Source organism: Xenopus laevis, chromosome 1L, assembly GCF_017654675.1.
Source record: "Xenopus laevis strain J_2021 chromosome 1L, Xenopus_laevis_v10.1, whole genome shotgun sequence".
Taxonomy (NCBI): Eukaryota; Metazoa; Chordata; class Amphibia; order Anura; family Pipidae; genus Xenopus; species Xenopus laevis.
In genome coordinates, this window is record NC_054371.1 from 56,160,986 (window position 1) to 56,173,699 (window position 12,714).

Below are 12,714 nucleotides of genomic sequence, written 5' to 3' on the forward strand. Positions count from 1 at the left end.
TCGTGGAATAATACTGTATATCAGATAAAGCAACAGGGGTGAGGGGGATGGGTGGGGGGGTGGAATAGGGAGGGGATAGTGGAGTTTGAATTGCCCGAAGCTTTATTTTCCACTTAAACAGACAGTGAGGGGAGGATAAGGGGGAAGGAGAGGGGGTTTAGTCCTCTTCTTCTTCAAGGCTGTCGCGGATGTTGGAGTCGCGCAGCAGACTGTGGATCAGCCTGCGGCAGTCGTGAATGCTTGTCCTCTCTCTCCGAAGGATGAGGCGATTCCTAGAAAACCACAAAACGTCCTTAACACAGTTCATAAGGTGCCAGGCTTTCTGAATTGCCCCTTCCGTGTGAGTGCCCTGAAACAGTCCGTACAACACCACGTGGTGTGTAAGGAAATTCCTTGGCACACAGTCTCTGAGCTCTTGTTCCAGGGCATCAAGCAGGACCTGTGTAAATCTGCAATCCCAGTTAGGCCAGCACGGTTGCCAGGTTTGCGGGTTTCCAGCCAAATTGGACTACTAATTTAAAGCCCAGGCGGATTTCGAAAGTACAAACTAGTCAAGGTACGGATTTGGGCTACTTATTGGGCCTTTGGCTGGTTTGGACTTTGGAAACCAGCCACAGTTTTTTGTTGCCCTAATGTGCCAAGCCTGCGTCTCCCAATGCATGTTGGGTAATGTAGTTTTTGTTTAACAATTTGCCAACTGCCAAGTTTAATGTAAGTTTAATGTATGACTACAATACCCAGCATGCAATGGGACTGAATTGTGTAGAAATCAGGAGTTACCAGACTTTGGGCTCTGTACACCAATCTCCCGTCTCTCGTAAGACAATTACGGGACAAAAATCTGCAGGCCACCAAAATGTCTAGGTTGACCTGTTTTATCAATATTTATTGAAATTGTATATGTAATAGGGGCTTACCGGGTCCCTATACCTCCTGGACCCCGTTCTGTAGCTACGCCCCTAGTGACTGGCGAATCTGTCCCATTTTACTTCATGGAAAAAGTATTTTCACATATATTAATTTATTTTAGACTTTTTGTCCCCACTGCACATATTGTGCTATTTTTGGGCGACTTTGGGAGTGACTCTTGCTTAGTTTTGGGCTGGTTTTGTAGCTAGGGTTACCACCTGGCCAGTAAAAATGATGGTCGATCCCAATGTCATTAATAGGGAACACGATAAATATATTGGAAGGACGGTATTTTTTTTGTCGGAAAAGGTGGCAACCCTATTTGTAGCTGATCTTGGCTGGTTTTGAGAATTAGACCTGGTAACCCTGTAGGCCAAGCACTTGAATTCTGCAGAAGTGGGGATGGCTGCACCAATTCAACTCTCTCTCTCTCTATATATGAAATCTAACCGTGTGCTGTGTGGGGGGGGTTCAAAATGATGCTGGAAAATGCCCGTATTTCCGATGTTATATGGACATTGTCACATTCGTACAATAATAATGTTTTTTTTTTTAGTATTTTTATTTTATATTTATTACATTGTTGCCTTGGGTTATTATAACTCCCATGTACATTGCAAAGCGACTGCTCTGGAGAACAAGAGCAGCGCCTTTAACCACCTCGCTTATTTGCAATATTCTTTCTACACATAACTCGCAGGCTTCTGTGTTCGGTTGCTACGGGAAACGTCGCCTGAAACCAGAGATGCTGCCGGAAGTCCCGCCCTCCCTGCAGCGGAAGTGTGGCTAGGAGCTGAGAAGCCGGTGAGCGGTGCGTCTAGTGTGAGGTGTGGAGATGTCTAACCCAAGCCCAGTGGCCAAGCCTTCCAACCCCTCCAATCCAAAGGTGTTCCTGGATGTGGAGATTGGAGGAGAGCGCGGTGAGTGTGCGGGGCAATAAGCTGCAGGTTGAGAGCAGCAGGTCAGGGATGCTTTGGGTTGTACAATAAGCAGTGCATCTGTGCTCTATCACATGGCCTATCTGAATGGACACACTGGGGCTGCTCTCATACACACTGATTGGGAAGGTCACATAGACCATTGCTTTGGTCCCCAGCTTGCTGAGAGCTTCTAGAGACAGTGCCAAGGCTTTTTATTGTGTAACAGCACCTGTAACATTAAAGGGGTTGTTCACCTTTGAGTTAGTTTATAGTATGATGTAGAGAGTGATAGTCTGAGGCAATTTGCTATTGCTTTTCATTTTTTATTATTTGGTAGCTTTTTATTCGACAGCTCTTCAGTTGGCAGTTTCAGCTATCTGGTTGCTAGGGTCCAAATTATCCTAGCAACCATGCGGTGATTTGAATGAGAATATGGAAGAGGAGTCATAAAAGGTAGCAATAACAATACATTTGTAGCCTTACAGAGCATTTTGTTTTTAGATGGGGTCAGTGACGCCCGTTTGAAAGCCAGAAGAAAAAGGCAAATAATAAGATACAAAATAAATAATGAAGATCAATTGAAAAGTTGCTTAGAATTGGACATTCTATAACATACTTAAAGTTAACTTGAAGGTGAACTACCCCTTTTAAGATGGCCATAGACGCAAAGATCCTATTATACGAATCGAGGATTCGTACGATTTTCGTACCGTGTGTGGAGAGTCCCGACATTTTTCGTCCAGAGGAGATCGGTCGTTTGGTCGATCGGACAGGTTTGATTTTGTCCCGATCGACCCGCCGGAGCCCATTGTGCGTGCATCGCAATCCGATGCACGCACAATGGGCTATATCGGGGGTTCAGATTACCCCCGATATAGCCATGCCCGATAGTGGCATATCGGGGGAAGATCGGCTCGTTTGGCGATGTCACCAAACGAGCGGATCTTTGCGTCTATGGCCACCTTAAGACTGTAGGCTCATGACGTATTTGGTGCATGGCACACCTTGAGCTCCAAAAACTCTCCCTATGCTCACCCCAAGCCACTCATATGGGACTCCCACAATTTGGGAACAATTGAGCTAAGGGTATGTGCTACCTGCAGCCCTACAGTTGTGATTGAACTTCCCCAGCCTGTCAGTGGGTGATCAGCGCCGATTCTAAAGGAGCCGCTTGCAATGCCACCCGCGCCCGCTTACTTGTCGGAAGGGGAGACAACACTAGTTGTGCTTTCTCGCACTAGTAAAGCTGAATTTCTGTTTTAAAGAATCCGTAACATCAAAAAAATTTAACTTTATAAAATTTTGAAATAAACTTTAAAATAGCAAAGTCTTTATTTAGAAATAACTTACCGAATCTCTGCTTGCGCTCCTCTTAAGAAAAGGTGACAGGGCGACGATCCATTGTGCGGTGGCTATCTCCTATAAGGAAGGAGAAATCGAGCGCTGTACGATGGATCACCCGATCGCCTTTTCTGAAGAGGAGCGCAAGTGGAGATTCCGTGAGTTATTTCTAAATAAAGACTTTGCGATTTTAACGTTTAATATGTGTTGGTGGGTTTTTTTTTTCCGTAGTATACAAACAGTAGTAGAATACGTGTTACTGGTCCTTTAAAAAATGGAATTTCTGTTCTTAAAGGTACCAGAAGTGGCTTTATGCCGCCCCTGGAAACCTAACTGGCGCTGCCACCTAAGGCGAGTTTTTCAACTCGCCTCATTGGCGGAGCACCCCTGCAGGGTTGTAAAGTAGACAATTTATGATTTATGTCTGTCTGTCTTGGTTACATGTGATCCTCAGCGCTGCATAGCTTAGTGCTAGTTAACCCCCTTCCTAATACTGACCCTGCTGTCATATTTAAGAACCATGCTGCTCATCAGTAACACAGCATCTCTCATTATTTACCAAGGCTTGGGAAAATTATATGAATGGATTGACCGTCGTCATTTATATTTAGTGATAGAGAGCATCTTGCTTTTCCTCAGGGTGCACCATGCTTAGTTACATTGGTGTTTAAAAATGCATCAACCCTAAAGCTTTATGTGGGTATTCCTGCACTGTAGGGAAACCAGCTGGCATTTTGTGCTAGGCATTGTCTGTGTGCAGTACCATTCTGTTTAATGCTCATTGGCTTGTGCTATTCTAGTTAAAGTAAAAGCCCTGCTTTAATATACATGTATACAGGCAAGTGATACTATGCAACAAATGAAAATTAAAAAAAAAACTTGTTTGTTTTAATGTTTTTTTCAGTGGGTCGAGTAGTTTTGGAATTGTTTGCCGATGTTGTACCCAAAACTGCAGAAAACTTCCGTGCCCTCTGTACTGGAGAAAAGGGCATTGGACAATCAACTGGAAAACCTCTTCATTTTAAAGGATGCCCTTTTCACAGAAGTAAGTGGCCTTTACACTGTTAAAGGACAAGTCAACCCCCAAAATAAAAATGTGGCTAATAAAACAGAATTCTAAGCAACTTTGCAATATACATTCATTCCAAATTTTCTATTGTATTTGCAAATAACTTTAAAAGCACTGAAAATGTTTAATACATGTATATTGGAAAGTTGCTTAGAATTATGTTTTCTTTTTTTGGGGGGTGGGGTTATCTTGCCTTTTAAGTGTGTTGGACAGGGATGGTGGATATATTTTCATAGAAATAAAGGAATGCTACTGTGTGCTATAAGCAGAGCATTCACTTTAGTAAAATGAAAAGGGCTGTCTGGGTATGAAAGTTGGTGTGGCTGCAGAAATCTTTAAGCAAGTTTATTATACAGGTATGGGACCAGTTATCCAGAATGCTTGAGATTCCAGATAATGGATCTTTCTTTAATTTGGATCTCCGTACCTTTAGTCTACTAAAAAAAATAATTTAAGCGTTAATTAAACCTAATAGGGTTGTTTGCCTCCAATAAAGATGAATTATATATTAGTTAGAATCAAGTAAAAGCTAATGTTTTATTATTATTATTATTATTAATAAAATAGAGAAAAAAGGAAATAATTTTTAAAAATCTAAATTATTTGATTAAAATGGAGTAAATAGGAGATGGCCTTCATGTAATTTGGAGCTTTCTGGATAGCGGGTTTACTGATACTGGATCCCATACCTGTAGTAGCAACAGACAAATAGAATCAGTTGCGTAAACTCAGTACACTATCATCAGTCATCTGCATCCCTTCTTTAATTAAACAGAAATCACTGTCATTGTTATTTGGTGTGTACATAACACTTAAGTACTAACTTACCACTTTTTATTTGGCTCATAGTTATTAAGAAATTCATGATCCAGGGCGGAGACTTCTCAAACCAAAATGGAACTGGAGGAGAAAGTATATATGGGGAAAAATTTGAGGATGAAAACTTTCATTATAAGGTAATTCTTTTAGGTCAAATCATCTTTATTTGCATTTGAAAACTTGGATCTGGTGGTTTATATATGTCTAAACTGCACAGAGCAATTTGCAGAGAAACAATACATGTACTATAGGCCTTATTAAAGGGGCCAGTAACATCATTTTTTAAAAAAAAAAAAAAAAAAAAAAATCGTTAGTATAGAACGAAAAAAACCACAAAATTAAACTTTTAAATCGCTCCTCTTCAGAAAAGGCCGCTCCATCATGCAGCACTCGATTTCTCCTCCCTGACTATCTCCTATAAGGAAGGCAGGGAGGAGAAATCGAGCGCCACCAGATGGACCGCCGGATCGCCTTTTCTGACAAGGAGCACAAGCGGAGTTTCGGTAAGTTTAATAAAGACTTATGGATTTAAAAGTTTCATTTGTCTTTGTGGGTTTTTTATCGTTCTATAACGAATTAAAAAAAAAATTGTTACTGGTTTTTTAACATTAAGGCATGTTTAAAGCTCATCAGTTTAACATCAGAAACAAAGGCTCATACTTTATTAGGCTACGGCCAGATGGGGCAGAACTCACCCTGCTTAAATCCGCAGGATGATTTCAAGCTCCAACCTCCGACCTCTTGTCGTGAACAGACTCAAAATACATTTCTTTGCCGAAATCCACGAGCAGAAAGAAAGATTCGGCTAGTGGTCGGGGCTGAAATCAGCCTTCTGATTTTGTGCAGGTTGATTTCTGCCCATCTGGCCCTAGCCTATAATGAGAATGAATATGGCTAAAATGCTATAAAAATGCTATAATTTATATTCTGAACTTAATGCACCAGCATAAAGTTTCAGCTTCTCAATAGCAGCAATGATCCAGGACTTAAACTTGTCACAGGGGGTCACCATCTTGGAAAGTGTCTGCGACACTCACATGCTCAGTGGGCTCTGAGCAGCTGTTGAGAAGCTGAGCTTAGGGGTCGTCACAAATTATCAAGCAGAAAATGAGGTTTGTCTGTAATAAAGGCTGATGCTACAAGACTGATTATTAAACTCTGATGCTAATTGCACTGGTTTCTGAGCTGCCATGTAGTAATTATCTGTATTAATTACTAATCAGCCTTATATTGTGATATTGATATTCTATGTATACTATATATTGTGAGTGGGTCCCTAAGCTCTGTAACTGAATTTAACACAGAGTATGTGCAGTGAATCAACAGAAAAGAAGATGAGGAGCTACTGGGGCATCTTCAAAGACATATCTTTACTGCTAAAAGGCTGTGATTGCCTTGGGCTGGTATAGAAGCCCAAAACATAATGTACAACATTTCTTGCCTATTTATTTAGTTAAACTTTAGTTCTTCTTTAAACTTGGCTTAACATTCCCAAGTATGAAAGTAAATTGAATTCTAAGCAGCTTTCCAGCGTTCATTAATTACAAATGTGGAAGTTACAGGGTATGTATTGTGTTGTAATCCATTTCTTTTCATTTTTCTCCCTGCAGCATGACAAAGAGGGTTTACTCAGTATGGCTAATGCTGGCCCAAATACCAATGGCTCACAGTTCTTTATCATCACTGTACCTACACCTCATTTAGATGGAAAGCATGTGGTTTTTGGCCAAGTGCTAAAGGGATATGGAATTGTCAAAATGTTGGAAAACGTTGACGTAAAGGAAGAGAAGCCTGCGAAGGTAAGAGGTTTTGCATTTTGCACCATCCTCGACCCGCACCCGACCCTAACCCGCCCGCTCCCTACCCACACCCGACCCGCACCCGACCCGGGGCTGCTGCTCCCCTTTATTTATAGACCCGCACCCACTCCGCAGTGACATCACAAAAGGGCGGGGCAGGCGGAAGTCTATAAATTCCGGCGCCGGAAGCCGGCAGTACTAGGTCGCGGACGGGGCGAGCAGAAGAGCTTGACCCGCTCATTTTAGGGGTCGGCCCGAGCCCACGGGTCCCGCGAGCCTCGGGTCGGCCCGCACATCACTAGTTATCAGCAAATTGTAACTGCAGATTATCTGATACAGGCCATTGGACTTGTAGCAAACTTTGCACCTTTTATAACATAACCCTCTTTTGCATATTGCTGTTCTTTTGTCACATTCGAGGTCCATAGTTCATTTTTATATAGTTTATACATGAAGTGCATCCGTGTACTTTGCTCACATCAGCTTTCCTATCTTTCCCTGTCATTAGATCAGCCACAGGCATGCCAAGCAGCAGGATAGTAAATATTAATGGCCCTTTTTAGATGTTCTCTGAGCTATTGGCTCCATCCTGACTGTTTATTTAGATTCATTGCCATAGAGATGGTTTCTGTTGTTTGCCAGAAAATAATGATAAATGATGAGAAGAAAATGGATTCCCCTTTTTTTTCTAGGGCATCAAAGCTTATTTTCTTTGAAAGCAAATGAAGCTCTAACTTGTTTGCACTTACAGGTGTGTGCGATATCAGAGTGTGGGGAACTGAATGAGAGCGATGAGTGGATGGCTTCTCCATCAGATGGTTCTGGAGACACTCACCCCGATTTTCCAGAGGACTCTGATGTAGAATTAAATGATGTAAGTACAATGTAGTGCGTAGATGCATCAAACATACTTGCAAAATAGCTCTCCCAATTGATTATTGTTGGATAGCCCTTTCTCTATTTCCTTACAATACAGACTTGGGGGAAAATAAACTTTATTTTTTATTATCCGTACGTTTTTGATTCCAGTATTTATTTTGGCAGGTTGAAAGAATTACCAGTATAGCGGAAAACATGAAGAATATAGGAAACAATTTCTTCAAATCTCAGGACTGGGAAATGGCAACAAAGAAGTATAACAAGGCTCTGAGGTGCTTCACTTAAATAGATTTTTTTTTCATAGACATGAGGTGCAGTTTTCATCGTTTTTTAATGTATGAAATATTTGTACAATGTTTAAAAGTTAACGGATGCCCCGCTATAAAGTCAATTCCTGTCGAAGCTTATTAGAACACCATGAATACAGAAACATTTCTTTATTATTATACATTATTTCTCATGTAACATATTCAAGGGCCGGATTAAAGGAAAACTATACCCCCCAAACAATGGTGGTCTCTATAAAAAGATATTGCATAAAACAGCTCATATGTATAACCCTGCGTCATGCTTTTTAACTAGTATAAAATGTGGATGATCCTTATCTGCTGTATAATTGTACTAAATTCATGTGTGTGGGATTATAAATGTAAAAGTGCATGCTTATCAGCCTTTTTCTTTTCCAGATATGTAGAAAGCTGCAAAGATGTCACAGGAGATGACAACATATCAAAGTTAAATCCGATTGCTGTCAGCTGTAACTTGAATATTGCTGCCTGTAAACTCAAAGTATCTGACTTTAGAGCAGCCATTGATAGCTGCAATGAGGTAAGTGTTTTATCTAAAGTGCACCAGTGTAAATTATAGAAGTTATTTTTTTGCTTTGAAGCACTTTCTCTTTTTTTCAGTGAACACATTTTGCAGCATGAGTAATAAATGGAGCAATCTGGTCTGTAGTTTCATAAACTTTAAAGGGGTGGTTCACCTTTAAAGGGGATGTAAAGTCTAAAATAGAATAAGGCTAGAAATGCTGTATTTTGTATACTAAATATAAACATGAACTTACTGCACCACAAACAAATAATTTATGCTTTCAAAGTTGGCTACAGGGGGTCACCATCTTGTAACTTTGTTAAACATCTTTGCAAGACTAAGACTGTGCACATGCTCATTGTGGTCTGGGCTGCTTAGGGATCGTCATAAACAAAGCTGCTTGAGTTCTGCATGGCTGGGAAATAAGGCGGGGGCTCCCCCTGCTGTTCAGCAGTTAGGGATCATCTGACAATTCCTATCCACAGCAGTAAATGAAGGAAGAATTTCACTGCATACAGTCAGGTTTCTTATAAAAACGGTACACATTTTTTAATTAAAGTACATTGGAGATAGGTTTATTTTTCATTAAAGAAAGTAAAAGTTTTTTTTATTTGTTTGCCTTTACATGCCCTTTAAGTAAACTTTTAGTATGTAATAGAATGGCCAATTCTAAGCAACTTTTCCATTGGTTTTCATTATTTATTTTATAGTTTTGTAATTATTTGCCTTTTTCTTCTGACTCTTTCCAGCTTTCAGATGGGCGTAGCTGACCCCATCTAAAAGCAAATGCTCTGTAAGGCAACACATTTATTTTTACTGCTACTTTTTATTGCTCTTCTTTCTACTCGGGCCCTCTCCTATTCATATTCTAGTCTCTTATTCAAGTCAATGCATGGTTGCTGGGGTAATTTGGACCCTAGCTACCAGATTGTTTATAATGCAAATTGAATAGTTGCTGAATAAAAATCTAAATAACTCAAAAACCTTAAATAACAAAAAATGATAACCAATTGCAAATTGTCTCAGAATATCACTCTCTACATCATACTGAACGTTATCTCAAAGGTGAACAACTCCTTTAATGTATTTACAATAAAACAAGCTAAAACGAGGCGAAGCCCAGTGATATTTCTGATAATGCTTCTTTAGAAGATGACCAAAATATTTATGGTGATATATATGCTGGAACAATAGCTCTGTCTGACTCTCCCTTAGATTTTGTCTGCTCGTTTCTGGAACACCAATTTATTATGACTTATGAGATTAGGGTTGGACTGCAGCTCAGTGTCCACTTAGTTGGGGAGTAGTGATGCAGGCTGAAATTCTGGAACACTGAATATTGTGGGGGTCCAAAATTTAAATGATTGTGAGGTGGTATTTTCACATTTTTGTTTGCCTTTAAAATGTCCTAAATATAAAGAGTTAGCAGATTGGCTATTGCAAGAATAAAGAGCCCTAATCATGTGTAGGCCTGTGACTGCCAGGTTATGTAGCACAAGAATCCTAGGAGATACAATGGTGACTGTAGATGAAAGTGTATTTTGCAGTATATTGTATTTAAACAAACCAACTATTTACTATTACTTATTTTTTTTTTATCTAGGCGCTGGAAATTGATCCCTCTCACACCAAAGCACTTTACAGGAGGGCTCAGGGTTGGCAAGGACTAAAAGACTTTGAACAAGCACTGGTAATCTATATGTTGCTTAACCATTTATGGATCATTTCTGCCAGTAAGATTTGACATTTTTATTTATTTATTTCATAGGAGGATCTTAAAAAGGCTCATGAATTATCACCCGATGATAAAGGTAGTATTGGCTTCACTTTATATGGGGGGGAGGGGCTGGTAGGCGGGTCTACTCGGGGTAGGGGGCAGGGTTTTTTTTAATTATGGGTTGAATTCTCCTTTAAAGGGATACTGTCATGGGAAAAAAAAAAATTTTCAAAACACATCAGTTAATAGTGCTGCTCCAGCAGAATTTTGCGCTGTAATTTGTTTCTCAAAAGAGCAAATAGATTTTATTTATATTTAATTTGGAAATCTGACATGGGGCTAGACATATTGTCTGTTTCCCAGCTGCCCCAGTATGTGACTTGTGCTCTGATAAACTTCAGTCAATCTTTACTGCTGTACCTCCCTCCCTCCCAGCAGCCTAATAACAGAACAATGGGAAGGTAACCAGATAGCAGCTCCCTAACACAATATAACAGCTGACTGGTAGATCTAAGAACAGCACTCAATAGTAAAATCCAGGTCCCACTGAGACACATTCAGTTACATTGAGTAGGAGAAACAACAGCCTGCCAGAAAGCAGTTCCATCCTAAATGCTGGCTCATTCTGAAAGCACATGACCAGGAAAAATGACCGGAGATGGCTGCCTACACACCCATATTACAACTAAAAAAAAAATACACTTGGTTCAGTAATGACATTTTATATTGTAGAGTGAATTATTTGCAGTGTAATTTATAAATAAAAATTACATCATAAAAATCATGACAGAATGCCTTTAAAACCAATCTAGTTCTGCCTTCAACAATGTTACAGATGGGTGAGTAAGTTAAGAGGTCAGATACAGCAGCCACCAACCCGGCATGTTATCATGAAGTAAATGGAAGCATTGGCTATATTGGGGTGTGTTGGTGGTGGGGTTCAGACGGGGGCAGGGAATTCTCTGAAGGGGAAGCAACACTATAGGGCAGATTCAAGGGTCGAAATTCACACATTCAAATTTTAATCCCCCTATTCGAATGTAAATTTGAATGTGAGATTTATCACACCTCAACCATGGAAACAGTCGTAATTCGAATATTCCCCACCTAAAACCTGCCAAGGTCATGTACAAGTCAATGTCAGACTTCCGTTAACTGTGTATGGAAGGAGCACACCTATGGCAGTTCTGTTGAGCCATTTGGAGATGTTAATAGCCTTCCTGACATTTTTTTTTTTTCAGCGGAACAATTTGAATTGAATTTTCAGGTCGGAACCCATTCGATCGATTATTAGCCATTTGAATATTTTCTTAAATAACCTCCCAGTCGGATTGTGAGACTATTCGAATTAAAAATTCACACAAATTCGAAATTCAGCCTTTGATAAATGGGCCTCCCCAATAGATTTTGTTCTCCTCACCACTTTTATATAATAGGAGATTCCTTTGTATAGTAACCCCCCTATTAATAGCAGGGAATTAAATATCACATTTCAAGTATGAGAGTCTGTAGCTATTTATGAGATGTCAGTGTTTACTAACTCAAGGTTTTGATAAGTTTCCAGTTGCTTATTTCCATAAGAACATGCAGTTCTGTGGCACAGTTGTGAAACCCAGGTAAAGGCCACACTTTGCAATAAATACGGGGGGGGGGGCAATTCTGAAATACTAGAAGTTGAATGTCCTGGCGGGAAACCTGATCATTTTGTTTCTTTTTTAGCTGTCAGCAGTGAAATTCTGCGAGTCAAGCAGAGGATTAAAGAGCAGAAAGAAAAAGAGAAGGCTGTGTATGCCAAAATGTTTGCCTAAATGTCTCTAGTTCTCTCCCTTGGAAAGTGCGAGTTTGGCATAAGCACGTGTCCCATAATCAAAAACAAAACAAACTTTAGACCTGTGGATTATTTTCCCCCTAGAACTACACCATTGTTTGCAGCTTTCATTTCTCTGGTTTTTCATTCTGTTGTGTGGCACTGCATGAATTATGCAAAGGAGACATCTGGGGTCCGACCGGTTTTATTCTCTTGTGAATTGGCTTTGGTTGGCAGATGATGTGACGGTAGTAAAGCTTGTTTTAGTCTATCTAACCCCCCCTTTAAAAAGTGGGACGTCCCTGTGTATATTTTAAGAGACAAGAAATTATTTGATTTGCATAACTTGCTATAAATGTGCAGGAATAAACATCTGTTTACTGTCCTTAATAAAGACTGTTACCATACCTCCCAACATTTGGCAGATTATGAAAGTTAACACATTTCTGTGTTTTTTTTCAGTTATTACAGTTTTGCTAATGAAGGTGAATTGCCCTTTAAGGTGTGAGCGTAACTTTTCCCAAGGGACCTGTTATCTTATATTGTTACAATTACTTATTTGCTTATTTGAAATTGTTACAAAAGTTTCCAAGTGCACCTGGTGGCTGTTCTGGGCTCTCTGCCAAAAGCCAATTAAGTTA

General features: G+C 40.0%; 1 protein-coding gene across 1 annotated transcript; it reads left to right on the forward strand.

Moving 5' to 3' along the window:
- Nucleotides 1-1,617: 1,617 nt before the first annotated feature.
- ppid.L (peptidylprolyl isomerase D (cyclophilin D) L homeolog) lies at nt 1,618-12,512 on the forward strand. The gene is made up of 11 exons (XM_041589346.1): nt 1,618-1,829; nt 4,075-4,215; nt 5,089-5,195; nt 6,669-6,857; nt 7,609-7,731; nt 7,902-8,008; nt 8,423-8,564; nt 10,153-10,239; nt 10,318-10,360; nt 11,986-12,100; nt 12,144-12,512. The coding sequence occupies exons 1-10, from the start codon at nt 1,745-1,747 to the stop codon at nt 12,072-12,074; spliced, it is 1,113 nt and encodes a 370-aa protein (XP_041445280.1). The 5' UTR covers nt 1,618-1,744; the 3' UTR covers nt 12,075-12,100; nt 12,144-12,512.
- Nucleotides 12,513-12,714: the final 202 nt, after the last annotated feature.